This window comes from Euleptes europaea, chromosome 19, assembly GCF_029931775.1.
Source record: "Euleptes europaea isolate rEulEur1 chromosome 19, rEulEur1.hap1, whole genome shotgun sequence".
Lineage (NCBI taxonomy): Eukaryota > Metazoa > Chordata > Lepidosauria > Squamata > Sphaerodactylidae > Euleptes > Euleptes europaea.
The window spans coordinates 9,810,675-9,827,375 of NC_079330.1; the positions used below are offsets into that span (position 1 = coordinate 9,810,675).

Sequence of the window (16,701 nt, forward strand, 5' to 3'; positions counted from 1 at the left end):
GGCCCCGAAGCGCACAGTAACGCCGGACCACTGTCAGCCAGCACACAAGAAAGGCCATGCTGGATCAGACCAAGGCCCATCAAGTCCAGCAGTCTGTTCACACAGTGGCCAACCAGGTGCCTCCAGGAAGCCCACAAACAAGACGACTGCAGCAGCACCATCCTGCCTGTGTTCCACGGCACCTCATATATTCAGCATGCTCATCTGATCCTGGAGAGAATAGGTATGCAGCATGACTACTATTCATTTTGACTAGTAGCCATGAATAGCCCTCTCCTCCATGAACATGTCCACTCCCCTCTTAAAGCCTTCCAAGTTGGCAGCCATCACCACATCCTGGGGCAAGGAGTTCCACAATTTAACTATGCGTTGTGTGAAGAAACACTTGCTTTTTTGTTTTGAATCTCTCACCCAGACCTCACAAGGTCGTTGTGAAAATGGCAATGCCCCATATATGCTGTGGATGGATGGAAATGCAATTCATGAAGTGGAAGGCATTGGGACCATCCCTCTGTCTCAATGCAGGCCCTTCCAGCCCCCGCCCCCAAGCTCTACTGCTGAATTTCAGACAATCACTGTGCACCAGCACAGCAAACAGGTTCAGGCTGTGCTCTGGCAGGGCTGGGGACAGACTCATCCTTTAACTTACTAGGAAAGTTCCCAGCAGGCAGCTGCCCCAGAAGACCAGGAGAAATCTAGCCCAAGCGGTCCCTGCACCACAGGATCTGCTCAACCTAGACCCAGGCCAGAGCGACGATGGTAATGGATTGTCATCATTGTTGCTGTGGGCTGGCTCTGAGCTGATCCAGCACCACAGTGGGCAATGTGGGACAGCTGGCCTGGGCACTGCACTGGGGGGGGCAACCACCCACAGTCCCACCCCCTCAGAGGAGGGGGAAAAGAAGAAGAGCAGGCTCCTGTTGCTGTTTAACCTGCCTCATCTGGGGCTCAGGCAGCTGGCTTCCAGTGGCAGTGGGGGCTCCTGCCGCCCTTGCATGAGGAGAGAGCCATGCCTGGCTTGGCCCTGGCAGGGAGAAGTAGTGGGGAGTAGCAGTAATTTTGGGGGCCCATTCTGGACTTTTGTCTCAGGCCTCAGGATCACTAAAACTCCCCCTGGGCACTGCTGTCACTGCATGGTCACAAGCTCCAGGCCTGTTTTAACATCCCAGTCGGCTCCTTAGCAGAGATTGCACAATGACACAGAGGGTCTCTTCAGCAAGTCCCCTCTGGGCCCATAACCTGTTGGGATTTTTACCCTCTTCTCCATCTTGGCACCATGCGGGCAGTACATGGATTTTGCATCTACATCCATCCTAGTTAGCTAGACTAGATTAGAAATCTGTCTCTGCCCTATCCTATTTAGAATGGGGTCCCTTACAATAAAGGAAGCCTATTAGTTTTGGAAAGATAAAGAGGATCCGTGTGTAACTCGGTTTAAAAGCAGCACACAAACGAGAGGACATTTTGCTGTGTGCATGTGCCTTTGAGCACTCTGCTATTCTAAGGGGTAAAAGCCCCAGCACTCCTCCTTCAGTTAAAAGACTCCAAAGCTGTTGTGTGTGATTTTTATTCGATTTCACATCTCCACGACTAATCGTTCTTCGTCTTCCATCTCTCACCCGACACGGCACTCTGGTGGCAAACATGGCTTGTGACACGGGGTTTTCTCCCCTTTTCCCATACATCATGCGCTCAGCAATAGTGGCTGCTGCTCTTCAGCTAGTTCCTCGCCCGGGAAGATCTCGTAGACCACGCAGAGGGACGAATACAAGCAGCCGACAAAAGAGACCAGGCTGGAAAAGTACATCACCCCGTTTGCGCTGCCCACCATGGATGTCAAAGGCCCCATCACGATGGAGACCAGGATCTGTGCGAGAAAATACTGGCAGCTCAGGAGGGAGATGTCTACCCCCATCCCTCTCTTTGTGCCATCCTCGTTGGATCCTGTAAACTGTTCAGAGAGAGAAAAGGCAAGGAGGGAGGAACATGTGTGAGAAGGATGATTTGCTTAGAAGGAGGTTTTTCCATCCCTGTTCTAAGTGCTTCCCCTTACCCTTAAGAAGAGAGCCAGTGTGGTGTAGTGGTTTGGAGCAGTGGACGCTAATCTGGAGAACCGGGTTTGATTCCCCACTCCTCCACATGAGCGGTGGAGGCTAATCTGGTGAACCGGGTTGGTTTCCCCACTCCTACACATGAAGCCAGCTGGGTGACCTTGGGCTAGTCACAGCTCCATTAGAGCTCTCTCAGCCTCACCTACCTCACAGGGTGTCTGTTGCGGGGAGGGGAAGGGAAGGAGATTGTAAGCCGGTTTGAGTCTTCCTTAAGTGGTATAGAAAGTCGGCAAATAAAAACCAACTCTTCTTCTTCTTATAAACAAAGTATTGACTGTGTTGCTGGATCAGACCAAAAAATCTGCCTAATCCAGCATGCCATTTCTTCCAGAAAGCACACAATATGCAGAACCCCCCTGCCTTGGGTTTTAAAAGAAGCTGCAGGCGGCCCAATGGAAAACTTACCTTTTTACTCTGGTAATAGTCGCATAGCAGAGAGTACGGAAGCGTGCAGAGTGTAGAAAACAAAATACCATAAGTTATGCATAGTGATAAAATCACGTAGATATTTCTGGACAACGTAGCTAGGCCGGTGCCAAGTCCGAAGGCCAGATACGCTATGAAATAGAGAGTGCGGACACTGAAGTATTCCTCCAGTTTCTCCAGTGAGGCTGCAAAAAAAAAAAAAAAAAAAAAGCCACAGGGATCAGATTGGTAGAGTAAATAGAAACAGTGTCGCTAGGGTTGCCAACCTCCTGGTACTGTTCTTAATAAAGAAACAGTACAGACTCAATGTATTTAACAAACACTATATTCAATGAACTATCTATATAACAAAGTGCAACAATAACATACAGAGTGATACGTACATTACAACACTATGTACAAAAGATACGAAATGAGGCAACAGCGCTAGTAGCATATAGCAATCTCCAATGGCAAACAAAGGCTAGAGAGTCCAAACTTGAATGGAAGTAACAGTCTCAGTTTTATAGCAGCACTTGCTCCAACGTTGCTCAGTAGTAAAGATGGAAAATATGAATGAAAAAATGCTCCAAGGGTGCTTAGGGTCAACAGCAACCGGTTGTTGCCCCTAAGCTCCCTTGGAGCATTAGTGTGAGCTGAATACTATTTTTTCACTTAACCTCCAGGTACTGGCTAGAGATCTCCTGCTATTACAACTGATCTCCAGCTGGCAGAGATCAATTCACCTGAAGGAAATGGCCGCTTTGGCCATTGGACTCTATGGCGTTGAAGTCCCTCCCCTCCCCAAACCCCACCCTCCTCAGGCTCCACCCCCAAAAACCTCCCGCCAATGGCGAAGAGGGACCTGGCAAGCCTATAGCCACCCCCCAGATGCCCTCTCTGACCAGGGCAAAATACGTGAGAGGTTTCGTACCAGAATAGAAGGCAGCGCTGAATGCATAGATGCACATTCCCCAGCACCCCATGGTCACGCCTGCGTTGTACTTCTGATACTCTTCGGAATTGTGAGGGGCTTTGGGGTCACCTTGGAAGACCACTTCCCCCATGAAGTCTGTGTAGAACAGAAGCATCCCTTCAAAGGAGAGCCAGCCTGGAGGAGAAACAAAAGAGTATGACTGGGGACTAGACCATGAAGTCTGTGTAGAACAGAAGCATCCCTTCAAAGGAGAGCCAGCCTGGAGGAGAAACAAGAGAGTATGACTGGGGACTAGGCTTGCCAACCTCCAGGTACCAGCTGGAGATCTCCTGCTATTACGATGGATCTCCAGCCGATAGAGATCAGTTCCCCTGGGGAAAACGGCCCCTTTGGCAATTGGACTCTGTGGCATTGAAGCCCCTCCCCTCCCCAAACCCTGCCCTCCTCAGGCTCCACCCCCAAATCTCCAGGTATTTCCCAACCCGGAGCTGGCAACCCTACCTGGAAGACAGTCTCACTCCGGTTTACCTAGGAAGTGGTTGATGCAGAGGTTGCGCAGGGCCTTCGGCATGTGGCAGATGGTGGCGCACAGGAGCTTCATGGACAGCGGCTGCTCGCAAAGTTCACTCGACCCGTTCAGCTCGCTCTCGTACTTCACCCCGTTCAGCAAAATGTTGGCTACCTGGAACGCAAGCAGCATTGCAAAGTCAGCGGAAAACAGCCGCTAGTGATCAGTTCCCCTGGAGAAAATGGCCGCTTTGGCAATTGGACTCTATGGCATTGAAGACCCTCCCCTCCCTAAACCCCTCCCTCCTCAGGCTCTGCTTCAAAAACTTTCCACCGGTGGCGAAGAGGGACCTGGCAACCCTATCTCCAGCTGATAGAGATCAGTTCACCTGGAGAAATTGGCCTCTTTGGCAATTGGACTCTATGGCATTGAAATCCTTCCTAGGGTTACCAGGTCCCTCTTCGCCACCGGCAGGAGGTTTGGGGGCAGAGCCTGAGGAGGGCAGGGTTTGGGGAGGGGAGGGACTTCAATGCCATAGAGTCCAATTGCCAGAGCGACCATTTTCTCCAGGTGAACTGATCTTTATCGGCTGGAGATCAGTTGTAATAGCAGGAGATCGCAGCTAGTACCTGGAGGTTGGCAACCCTAGTCCCTCCCCTCCCCAAGCCTGCCCTCCTCAGGTTCCACCCCCAAAATCTCAAGGTATTTCCCAACCCGGAGCTGGCAACCCTATCGACAACTAAGTCCCTGCACATCAAATATGGCAGCAGTGCTGCCCCTTCCACCATATGAGTTTGCAACTGGATGGAGAGGCAGAAGTCTGGAAGGCAATGCAAGAAGAAAAACACACATGCTGCTTGGCTGGTTTATACCAGCGTTCCGTGTCTAAAGGTGGCCACTCAGAGGCTTCCAGAAAGCTCTAAGGCAGAGCATGGAGATGATCACCGTTCCCTGTTGACTGTTCTCAGTATGGTATTCAGAGGTATACTGCCTCAGAACATGGAGGATCCATGTTCAACCATCACGACTGCCTGCAAACCTGTTCACTGTGACTTTACGCAAACTTTCATGTACTTATTGTAATGAGTGCCATTCTGGGTCAGATCAAAGGTTCGCCTAATCCAGATTTCTGTGTCCAAAACCAGCCACCTCATAAGAAGGGGCATGAAAGCTCTGGCCCTCCCCGGCTGTTTGAGCCCAACATTTGCTATTCAAGGGTAGACTGACTCTGTACACGGGGGAATCATTTAGGACCGCTAAGTCCCATATGAGTTTGTCTGGCAATTCAGGGCATCTGATTAGCCCTTCTCTGAGTGAGGTAGGTGGCTGCCGGAGACAGGGCCTTTCCCGTGGTGGCTCCTTTGCCACTGGAACACAATACCATAAGAACATAAGAAAAGCAAGGGGTTTTCAAGGCAAGTGAGGTGGTTCACCATGGCCTTCCTCTGCAGAGACTCCCTCGGTGGTCTCCCACCCGACTACTGACCCTGCTAAGTTTCCGAGATTTTATAAGATCGGGCTATATCATGCCACCCTCCCTCAAACAAATACTGGCCCTCCAATTTTTTCCCTACTCACTTGTTGGCTGAAGGTGACATTCCGTCTCCTGCTTGTCTCGGGAATGTTGCCTGTGATGATATCGGGGATCGCCAAAGTCTGGGGTCTTTTCAGAATCCCTGACGATCGTGGTTTGATGGCATCTAAAGAACCCACCCTCAGCCCCTCTCCATCCGGTCCCGGAGTCCCGGCATTCTCCCCAGCGTCCAAAGGGGTGTCTTCACGGCAATAAAATCCCTCCGGAGCCCTGGGGAAGCTCACACTCAAGGCTTGCCTGGGCAAGCTAGAAGGGACGGCCAAGTAGCCGTCGTGTCCGGCTGTGAAGCAGTCGATCAGCACGCTGTCGATGTTGGAGGTCCCAAACGAGGAGGCAAAGCCACTGAGGCCCGTCAAGGAATTGTCCCTGCTGATGAAGCTGCCATATTTTGGCGTGAGCGGGCTGAGCGGGGAAATGGGGCTGGTGAAGCTGGCGTACAAATGGACCGAGTTCTGCGAGCCGGGGTCCTCGTCGGCACAGTCCTCGAAAAGGAGGGGCGGGGACGGAGGGAGCGGCAGGCTGGGGCTCTTCATGACCTTCTTCTTCTTGCCGAAAGGCTGCAAGGGCCTTTCGGAAATACTGACCAAAGTCAAGACGGTGGCGATTGTCAGTGTGATGGAGGTGAAGATGTAGATGACCCGGAGTTGCCCCCCCGCCGCTCTTCCAAAGCCGGTCCGGTCCCAGTTAATGCCTCCGACGACGTAGCCGAAGCCCCCTCCAAGTCCTGGGAAGGGAAAGGGAGAACAGGGTTGAGGTTACCCTCCTGACGAGTGGCTGTTCCAGAGTCCCCATCCATAATCAAGTGATTGATTCTTAGAGATGCCAGGTCCCTCTTCACTACCAGCGGGAGGTTTTTTGAGTGGAGCCTGAGGAGGGCGGGGTTTGGGGAGGGGAGGGACTTCAACGCCATAGAGTCCCATTGCCAAAGCTGCCATTTTTTCCAGGTGAACCGATCTCTATCGGCTGAAGATCAGTTGTAATAGCAGGAGATCTCCTGGAGGTTGGCAACCCAATTGATTCTGTGGATGGTGGTGGTGGGAAATGCTGTCAAGTCGCAGCGGACTTATGGTGACCCCCGTAGGGTTTTCAAGGCAAGATAATTAACAGAGATGGTTTGCCTTTGCCCACCTCTGCATAGCGACCCTGGACTTCCTCGGGGGAAGAGAGGCTTCATGTGTGGAAATGGGCAGTAAGCTATCCATGGCATGCAGGTCTATGACATCACCTGGTAAATAATATCCAACTGAGCCAATATTAAGAGGGGCAGGACACTTTTCCTCCAGGCCGCTGGCAACCCTACTCCCCAGGCAATTGGGAATCCAATTAATCATGTGCTCTGATTAATGCTCGAAGACTGGGGGCTCCTCTGTGCATCTGAATTCTACCGCCTAAAGAACATCTGAAAAGTGCTATCTTGAAAATCATGGGACTGTACCACTTCCATAAGCTTCAACTGTTCCTTTTTACCACACCCGGTCCCCATTTCCTGGCCCCTGTTAAATTCTTCTGCCTTTTCTGTTCCTATCCCTTCCTTGTTAGAAATGTCATGTGTGCGAATTGCTAGCTTGAGTCATTCTTCACCTCCCACGGTCTCTTCTAAGTGTGGGACACCTCTCGCTAGCCATGCAGCCAAACTGATGCGCCTGAACAGTAAGGTGCCAAGCATCGCACAACCTCTTGTTCTGCACACTGCAGCTTTCAAGGCAGAGTATGGACAATTGATAAAGCCATTGGAGGGCTATTGTGTTCCCTCCCCTCCAACACAGCTTTTCAGAAGCATCACTCTTCTAGACTTTAAATCCAATAGCACTCAGACTCCTTTCACACACATGTTGGATAATGAACTTTAGCAATTGTTTGCAACTGGATTTTCCTGTGTAGAACAGGAAAACCCAGTTGCAAATGATTGCTGAAGTGCATTGAAAGTATATTTTCCAGCATGTGTGAAAGGAACCTTAATGGACATAAAGCAGGCAGAATAGAAGAAGAAAAAGAGTTGGTTTTTATATGCTGACTTTCTCTACCACTTAAGGGAGACTCAAACCGGCTTACAATCACCTTCCCTTCCCCTCCCCACAACAGACACCCTGTGAGGTAGGTGGGGCTGAGAGAATGTGACTAACTCAAGGTCACCCAGCTGCCTTCATGTGGATGAACGGGGAAACAAATCCAGTTCACCAGATTAGCCTCCGCTGCTCATGTGGAGGAGTTGGGAATCGAACCCGGTTCTCCAGATCAGAGTCCACCGCTCCAAACCACCATTTTTAACCACTACGCCACGCTGTAGAATCTCTGCCAGAGATCCTTGATCACAGAAGAGGGAATTACAGTTGAATCTGTGGCAGTTTAATCTCTGAAACGTTGGGGGGGGGTATGACCTTGCTTGTAGAAAAGTAGCATGCCATGGGAAAGCCTATGCTAAACCCTTCTCCTTGCTCATTTTCTATGAGTAAGGAGCATTCTTTTATTTATTTTTATTTTTGGGGGGATGTAGTAACAGGAGATGCTGATCGCGAGAGTTGTCTTTCCTCTCCCTTTAGATTTGGCGCTCAGATGCAATAGATATGAAAAATGACTCCCAGAGAAGCCAAGCTGGAGTAATCCAAACCCCTCCAGAAATGACACAGCAATAAAAAACATCCGCTTGTTAGATTTTGCAACTAAAGGCACTTATGAAAGGGTATGCTCAGTAGCAGCCGCTGAAGCCTTCTGCCCTTAAAGAATAACAAAATCCGGAGCTAGAAAAGATTCTGAAGTGTAAGGATGTGTCTCTGGCCACCAAAAACAAGTTAATTCATGCCATCGTATTCCTTATTACTATGTATGGGTGTGAAAGCTGGACATTGTAGAAAGCTGATAGGAAGAAAGTTGGTTCCTTTGAAATGTGGTGTTGGAGGAGAGTGTTACGGATACCGCAGACTGCCAAGAAAACCAATCAGCGGGTTCTAGATCAAATCAAGCCTGAACTGACCCTAGAAGCTAAAATGACTAAACTGAGGGTGTCGTATTTTGGTCACATTATGAGAAGACAAGAATCACTGGAGACGACAATCATGCTAGGAAAAGTTGAGGACAGCAGGAAAAGAGGAAGTCCCAACAAGAGATTGATTGACTCAATAAAGGAAGCCACAGCCTTCAGTTTGCAAGATCTGAGCAAGGCTGTCAAAGATAGGACATATTGGAGGACATTGATTCATAGGGACGCCATGAGTTGGAAGCGACTTGACAGCACTTAAAACACACACAAGCGGCGACTGGACTCTGGCTCTTTTCTACAGAACAGGAGTGGTTGGTCTGAAGAGGTAAGACAAGGTTTAAATATTTTAAATGTCAAAATGATAGGCATACAGATAATTCAGGAAATCTATATGCTGCCTCTCCAGAGGCCCGCTCAAGACGATAGCAAGATGGACAGACAGATGGACAACAATCAGAGGCTTACCAGCTAGCAAGGCATGAATATTGAGTCCTCGGTCTTGATCTGATGGGCAACACACGTCCATCATGTAGGCATGGCTGGGATTGTCAGCAGAATCCGCACAGAAATCCATAAGGATGACTCCGCAGATGGTGAGTGCAATTCCCCATTTGTGGTTATTCACAGTGTCTGTCAAAGCAATTCCAATATCTCTGCCATTCAGCATCAAAGAGAGTCCCAGCAACGCCCCTGCAAGGAAGGAATCCAGTCAGGCCAGATGGAAAATCAATCATACTGTGCTCACCCTAGCAACCATCCTACAACCACCAATGGAGGTCCTCATTCTTACATCCATTCTATGAAAGAGCCGTGGCTCAGTGGTAGAACTTCTGCTTGGCATGCAGAACGTCCCAGGTTCAATCCCCAGCATATCCGGTTAAAGGGCCTAGGCAGGTAGGTGATGTGAAAGACCCCTGCCTGAGACTCTGGAGAGCTGCTGCCGGTCTGAGTAGACAATACTGACTTTGATGGACCAAGGGTCTGATTCAGTATAAGGCAGCTTTGTGTGTTCATGTGTTCAATGTGGGACTCCAGATCAGGCGATGGCTCCTTTTCACTCCCATAGAGGGGAGGGTCTTGGAGTAGTCCATGAGGCTGTGCCAAGATACAAGTCTCAATTGACGAGCAAGATTCAAGTCCAGTAGCACCTTAAAAACCGATAAGATTTCCAAGGATATCTGGAAATCTTTCAAGATTTTGTGAGATATCTGACGGAGGGAGCTTTGACTCTCGAAAATGTATTCCCTGGAAATTTTGTTGGTCTCTAAAGTGCTACTGGACACGAACCTTGCTATTCTACTGCAGACCAACAGGGCAAACTCACCTGAAAGGCTCAAATGAACTCTGCAACACAGTGAAGTAACATCTCTGCTACCTTGGAGCTATCCATGGTCCTAGTCCTCTTGGAGGGGGTCATCGGGCTGTTCCTCTTCAGACTGCATGTGGGGGTTTCACATTGAATAGAAGGTGGCCATAGAATCACAGAGCTGGAAGAGGCCATATAGGCCATCTAGTCCAACCCCTTGCTCGGTGTAGGATCAGCCTCAAGCATCCCGGACGAGTGTTGGTCCAGCCACATGACTGAATGCTTCTCTTTTAAAACAAGTCATTCTCTACAGAAACAAAATTGACCTGTCATGGAGAAGGGATCTCGCCTAGCTTTCATTCTGCCATGGTAATGTTCTATGTGCACATCAACTTCTTCAGTAAGAAATGATGTCTTCGCAACTTGTAACCTCCTACTCTGTAGCGGGGAGAGAAGGTAGCGTGGTATAGCCCAATCTTGTCAGATCTCAGAAGCTAAGCAGGGTCAGCCCTGGTTAGTATTTGGATGGGAGACCACCAAGGAAGTCCAGGGTTGTTCTGCAGAGGAAGGCAATGGCAAACCACCTCTGTTTTGCCTTGAAAATCCCATAAGGGGTCGCCATAAGTCAGCTGCACTTTACACACATACACAGCTGCACTTTACACACATACACACTCTCTCTCTCTAGCGACTCACTCACTGCTCTGGCTTGAGATTTCTAGTTATGGCCTCATGCAAGCCACTTGTCCTCACTTCCCAACCCTTGGAAGATTTTGGATCCTGCTGAAGCAGCCCATTATCCAAACCAGGCCAGCTGAGGCATGGCAGTGGCCAACAAGGATAAAGAGCCCATGCAATTACCTGCAGAACTGATGTTGACATAAGAACATAAGAAAAGCCCTGCTGGATCATATCAAAGGCCCATCAAGTCCAGCAGTCAGTTCACACAGTGGCCAACCAGGTGCCTCTAGGAAGCCCACAAACAAGACGACTGCAGCAGCATTGTCCTGCCCTTGTTCCACAGCACCTCATATAATAGGCATGCTCCTCTGATACTGTAGAGAATCGGACAGGAGGAAGGAACATAAGAAAAGCCCTGCTGGATCAGACCAAGACCCATCGAGCCCAGCAGTCTGTTCACACAGAGGCCAACCAGGGGCCACTAGGAAGCCCAGAAGAAAGATGGCTGCACCAGCATTGTCCTGCCTGTGTTCCACAGCACCAAATATAATAGGCATGCTCCTCTGATCCTGGAGAGAAGAGGTATGCATCATGACTAGTATCCATTTTGACTAGTAGTCATGAATAGCCTTCTCCTCCATGAACACATCCACTCCCCTCTTCAAGCCTTCCAAGTTGGCAGCCATCACCACATAAGAACATAAGAAAGGCCATGCTAGATCAGACCAAAGCCCATTGAGTCCAGCAGTCTGTTCCCACAGTGGCCAACCAGGTGCCTCTAGGAAGCCCACAAACAAAACGGCTGCAGCAGCACCGTCCTGCCTGTGTTCCACAGCCCCAATATAATAGGCTTAATATGCTGAATGGTGGTGTTTTATATGCCTCGTAGGAATGAATTGCCCTGACCTGGATGGCCCAGGTTAGCCCGCTTATCAAATCTCAGAAACTAACCAGGGTCGGCCCTGGTTAGTGCTTGGATGGGAGACCACCAAGGCAGTCCAGGGTTGCTACACAGAGGCAGGCAACTGCAGCAGCATTGTCCTGCCTGTGTTCCACAGCACCTAATGTAGAGTGAAGGTTAAAAACAACATTACCGATAGCCAGGACCAGGATGAAAGGCCTCCTTCTGCCAAAGGGGGAAGCGCATCTGTCGCTCCAGGCCCCGAGGAAGGGCTGCAGCAGGAATCCTGAGGGAGAGAAAGCACGGAATTAGCAGCAACCTTCATCACCCTCTGGCTGGGGAGAGTTTGGAATAAGTCTGCAAGAGGAGGCCTAAGTCTCACCATAAGAACATAAGAAAAACTCTGCTGGATCAGACCAAGGCCCATCAAGTGCAGCAGTCTGTTCACACAGTGGCCAACCTGGTTCCTCTAGGAAGCCCCCAAACAAGACAATTGCAGCAGCACTGTCCTGCCTGTGTTCCACAGCACCTAATGTATTTGGCATGCTCCTCTGATCCTGGAGAGAATAGGTATGCATCATGACCAGTATCCGTTCTGACTAGTAGCCGTGGATAGCCCTCTCCTCCATGAATATGTCCACTCCCCTCTTAAAGCCTTCCAAGTTGGCAACCATCACCACATCCTGGGGCACAGAGTTCCACAATTTCATTCATTCATTCATTCATTCATAAACCTTTAATGGCATATAACCACAATTTAACTATGCGTTGTGTGAAGATATACTTTCTTTTATCTGTTTTGAATCTCTTACCAAAGTGGCCAGTCTGCATCTGAGCTGAACCAGTTCAGATATGGGGTGGGGTGTTGCAGGGTGTTGCTCCATGCCAACTCAATCCCTTTACACAGAAATCTAGCTTGTCAGGGAGATATTGGGGCTAGGATTCTTCTTCTTCTTTCGGAAATGCTTGTTTTCCATATCAAGGTAACTGTTGTACTGAAGCCTCACACCTTTCCTGACATGCAGTTTTCTATATGCAGGGATTTTTAAAGAATATACAGAGACAGCCACATGAGCTCCAAACCATGCAGTTTGATGGGCACATCCAGGAACAAATTTGCCTATCCCAAAAAAGCACTAACAACACAATCCCTAGAACACTTTCCTGAACGTAAGCCCCATGGAATAGATTGACGAGATAGTAGGATTCTAAGTGGACAAACTTAGGGTCACTGGGTGTGTGTGTGTGGGGGGGGTAGTTGTGAATTTCCTGCATTGTGCAGGGGGTTGGACTAGATGACCTTGGTGGTCCCTTCCAGCTCTGTGATTCTATGAATCTATGATTCTGTACCAAGTTAGCTGTGAAATACTTGAGTCCCATAGATTTTTATAGGACTTACAGGCCTATTGCTTTGTGTCAGTCGAGGCCACAGAACAACCTACCTAGAATTGGGCTGATAAACCAGACCATCCCGTAGAGCTGATCTGGTAAGCCCATCTGAAGCAGGACTGGCGTCACGTAGGCCGTCTCCATGGCGTAGCTGAACTCAATCCCAAAAAGGATGAACCCGTTAAATAACAGTTCCAGAAAGGACCGCTGAGGGTGGAGCTCCCCAAAGTGGATCTGATCAATGGGGCAGGGGGTATTCGGCGGAGGCGGAGGGGACGGCCGGATGTGTTTCCGCCTCTTTGGGTGCCTTTTGAAGTTGTTAGCCCGGTGGCTGATGTGGCGGGTGATGGAGCCGGCGTAGCCTGTCACTTGGGACCGCCACAGTTCCTGAGCAGAAAGGCTAGGGAAGATCACGTCGCTGGAAGGGGTGGTCATGGCGAGAGGGATCGCTGCGGATTTTCCTATGAGAAACAAACACATGGCGCAGAATTGTTGTGATTTCTAATAATGCAGGAACACAATAAGAAGACTCCGTCTATACGTGCAGCGGAGGATACCAAAGAGAGCTGTACCCTTTTCATAGCGACTTGATTGACTTTTCCTTCGGAACTCCCCGCAAGTAGAAAACTATTATATCAAGAATAAAGGTTCTAGCGACGTTTTCTACCTGCTTACTTGTTTTCTAAGGAGCCCTGTGGCACAGAGTGGTACGCTGCAGTACTGCAGTCCAAGCTCTGCTCACGAGCTGAGTTCGATCCCGACGGAAGTTGGTTTCAGGTAGCCGGCTCGAGGTTGACTCAGCCTTCCATCCTTCCGAGATCGGTAAAATGAGTACCCAGCTTGCTGGGGGTAAAGGGAAGACGACTGGGGAAGGCACTGGCAAACCACCCCATAAACAAAGTCTGCCTAGTAAACATCGGGATGTGACATCACCCCATGGGTCAGGAATGACCCGGTGCTTCGCACAGGGGACCTTTACTTTTTACTTGTTTTCTACTTGCAATCATGGATTTTTTTTAAAAAAAATTGGGAAACTTTAAAAATGGTGATCCTCCCCCTGAAGTGGTACAGGCCATTCTGCCAACACATGACTCTACCACCTCATCCCAACCTGTTGCATGTATCAAACTGCTTTTAAGGGCCCATTGATATAATCAGAAGAATGAGTAGCATAGTTTTACCTGGACGTCAGCCTGCAGAGGGGGGAGATTATATTTTTGAAAAAAAAAACCCCACAAGAAACAGCCAACCATGAGACACAATAAATGTCGGTAGTGTTCTTTGTGCAGTTCGATAAATGGGACCGCAAGAGTACGGGAGATCCCGAGTCAAAAGGAAACAGCACAAACCTAACTCTGAAATGTGTTTTTAAATCTTAATCATTTTTAAAGTCCCTGGTGCTTCTCAGTCACCCCAGTATTTTTGCACTCATGGCTGGAAACATTGAAGGCAGGAACTTGGTCTATACCGAAGAAGAAGAAGAAGAAGAAGAAGAAGAAGAAGAAGAAGAAGAAGAAGAAGAAGAAGAAGAAGAAGAAGAAGAAGAAGGAGGAGGAGGAGGAGGAGGAGGAGGAGGAGGAGGAGGAGGAGGAGGAGGAGGAGTTGGAGGAGTTGGTTTTTATATGCCGACTTTCTCTACCACTTAAGGGAGACTCAACCCGGCTTACAATCACCTTCCCTTCCCCTGTGAGGTAGGTGGAGCTGAGAGAGTGTGACTAGCTCAAGGTCACCCTGCTGGCTTCGTGTGTAGGAGTGGGCAAACAAATCCAGTTCATCAGATTAGCCTCCACCGCTCATGTGGAGGAGTGGGGAATCAAACCCGCTTCTCCAGATCAGAGCCCACAGCTCCAAACCTCTGCTTTTAACCACTACACCACACTGGCTCTCTTACAGAGTAATGAGGTACAACATGGTACTTGCATGTATATTTTATTATGTTTGAGTGACTGTATGTTTTTCTATCTGATTGTCAGCAGATTTTATATTGTTTCAAAAGGTGCAAACGTTTTCATAAGTAAGGCCCCCAAAAGAGCAAGAGTCCAGTAGCATCTTAAAGACTAACACAATTTCTGGCAGGGTATGAGTTTTCACGAGTCTTCAGATCTGAAGAAGTGAGCTGTGAGCTCACGAAAGCTCCTACCCTGCCAGACATTTTGTTAGTCTTTAACTGGACTCTCACTGGACTTTTGCTCTTTTCTACTGCAACAGATAGACTAACCCGGCTACCCATCGTCATCGGAGACCCAAAAAGATTGCCTGTGCTTTTCTTGTCGTAAAAGGGACTAGCGCCTTACTTTGGTCGTTAACAACTGAAAATCGAGGAAACAGGGCTGGCAACGTGAGGGACTCCTTGAGGTTACGGCCCTAACAGACCTCTCCCAGAAATCCCCCGTCATGGCCACTCTGGCTGGAAAGCCAAAACTCCACAACATGTGCTCACAGGGACACCCTCACGATTTCTCTCTCCCTCACTCCAAGATTCAGGGCTAAATGGAAAGATCGTTGCCACTCCCTTCCAACGCCTCCTCTAAAGCATCCTTTGCTGCATCCCTGCCCAGAGGGCCTGGTGGTACCCAGGATGCTGCCGGGCAGGTGCCGTGCAAAGCAATCGGCGGCGATTGCCGCAGGAAGCAGGTCTTTACCTGTCTTATGACAGATGCTGGAGCATCCTTCTCTTTCCGCCAGCCTCCCGTCCTCCCTGGATGCCTGGATTCCCTGCGGCAGGTGATGGGCGGGGGGGGTCTCTGGTTCCGCAGCTCCCCAGCGCTCCCCCCCTCCTTGACACAGGGTGTCTGTGTTCAGGCAGGGGAGGAGGCTGGCTGGGTGATGTCACCGGGCGTCTTGGCTCTCCGCTTTTCTCCCCGGCTCTGCAGCGAGGCATCCGCCTCCTCTCTCCACCTCAGCCGCCCGGCCTTAAAGAGGCAGGCCAGTGGAGAGACTCAGCAGCAGGCAGAGTTGGGCAGAAAGAGATGAGCGGTAGGGAGGGATGCCAGAATGGCTCCAGGTCCATTTTTTTGGGGGTGGGGAGGATAGAGGGACTCAGCAGAGGAGACTTGGGGAGGGGGTGTGGCTCAGTGGTAGAGCCTCTGCTTGGCATGCAGAAGGTCCCAGGTTCAATCCCCGGCATTTCCAGTTAAAGGGACCAGGCGAGTAGGTGATGTGAAAGACCCCTGCCTGAGACCCTGGAGAGCCGCTGCCAGTCTGAGTAGACAATCCTGACTTTGATGGACCGAGGGTCTGATTCAGTAGAAGGCAGCTTCATGTGTTCGTACAGTTTTCAAGTAGGTGATGTGAAAGACCCCTGCCTGAGACCCTGGAGAGCCGCTGCCGGTCTGAGTAGACAATCCTGACTTGGATGGACCAAGGGTCTGATTCAGTAGAAGGCAGCTTCATGTGTTCATACAGTATTCAAGTAGGTGATGTGGAAGACCCCTGCCTGAGACCCTGGAGAGCCGCTGCCGGTCCGAGTAGACAATCCTGACTTGGATGGACCGAGGGTCTGATTCAGTAGAAGGCAGCTTCATGTGTTCATACAGTTTTCAAGTAGGCGGTGTGGAAGACCCCTGCCTGAGACCCTGGAGAGCCGCTGACGGTCTGAGTAGACAATCCTGACTTTGATGGACCGAGGGTCTGATTCAGTAGAAGGCAGCTTCATGTGTTCATACAGTTTTCAAGTAGGCGGTGTGGAAGACCCCTGCCTGAGACCCTGGAGAGCCGCTGCCGGTCCGAGTAGACAATCCTGACTTGGATGGACCAAGGGTCTGATTCAGTAGAAGGCAGCTTCATGTGTTCATACAGTATTCAAGTAGGTGATGTGGAAGACCCCTGCCTGAGACCCTGGAGAGCCGCTGCCGGTCCGAGTAGACAATACTGACTTTGATGGACCAAGAGT

At 49.8% G+C, this 16,701-nt stretch overlaps 1 protein-coding gene across 1 annotated transcript; it reads right to left on the bottom strand.

Annotated features, from left to right (window-relative positions):
* Positions 1 to 1,684: 1,684 nt before the first annotated feature.
* Positions 1,685 to 15,690, bottom strand: SLC45A1 (solute carrier family 45 member 1). The gene is made up of 10 exons (XM_056865535.1): positions 15,643 to 15,690; positions 15,452 to 15,524; positions 12,863 to 13,270; positions 11,614 to 11,706; positions 8,998 to 9,222; positions 5,540 to 6,279; positions 3,982 to 4,135; positions 3,451 to 3,627; positions 2,517 to 2,722; positions 1,685 to 1,951 (listed from the first exon to the last, which is right to left on the bottom strand). The coding sequence occupies exons 1-10, from the start codon at positions 15,688 to 15,690 to the stop codon at positions 1,685 to 1,687; spliced, it is 2,391 nt and encodes a 796-aa protein (XP_056721513.1).
* Positions 15,691 to 16,701: the final 1,011 nt, after the last annotated feature.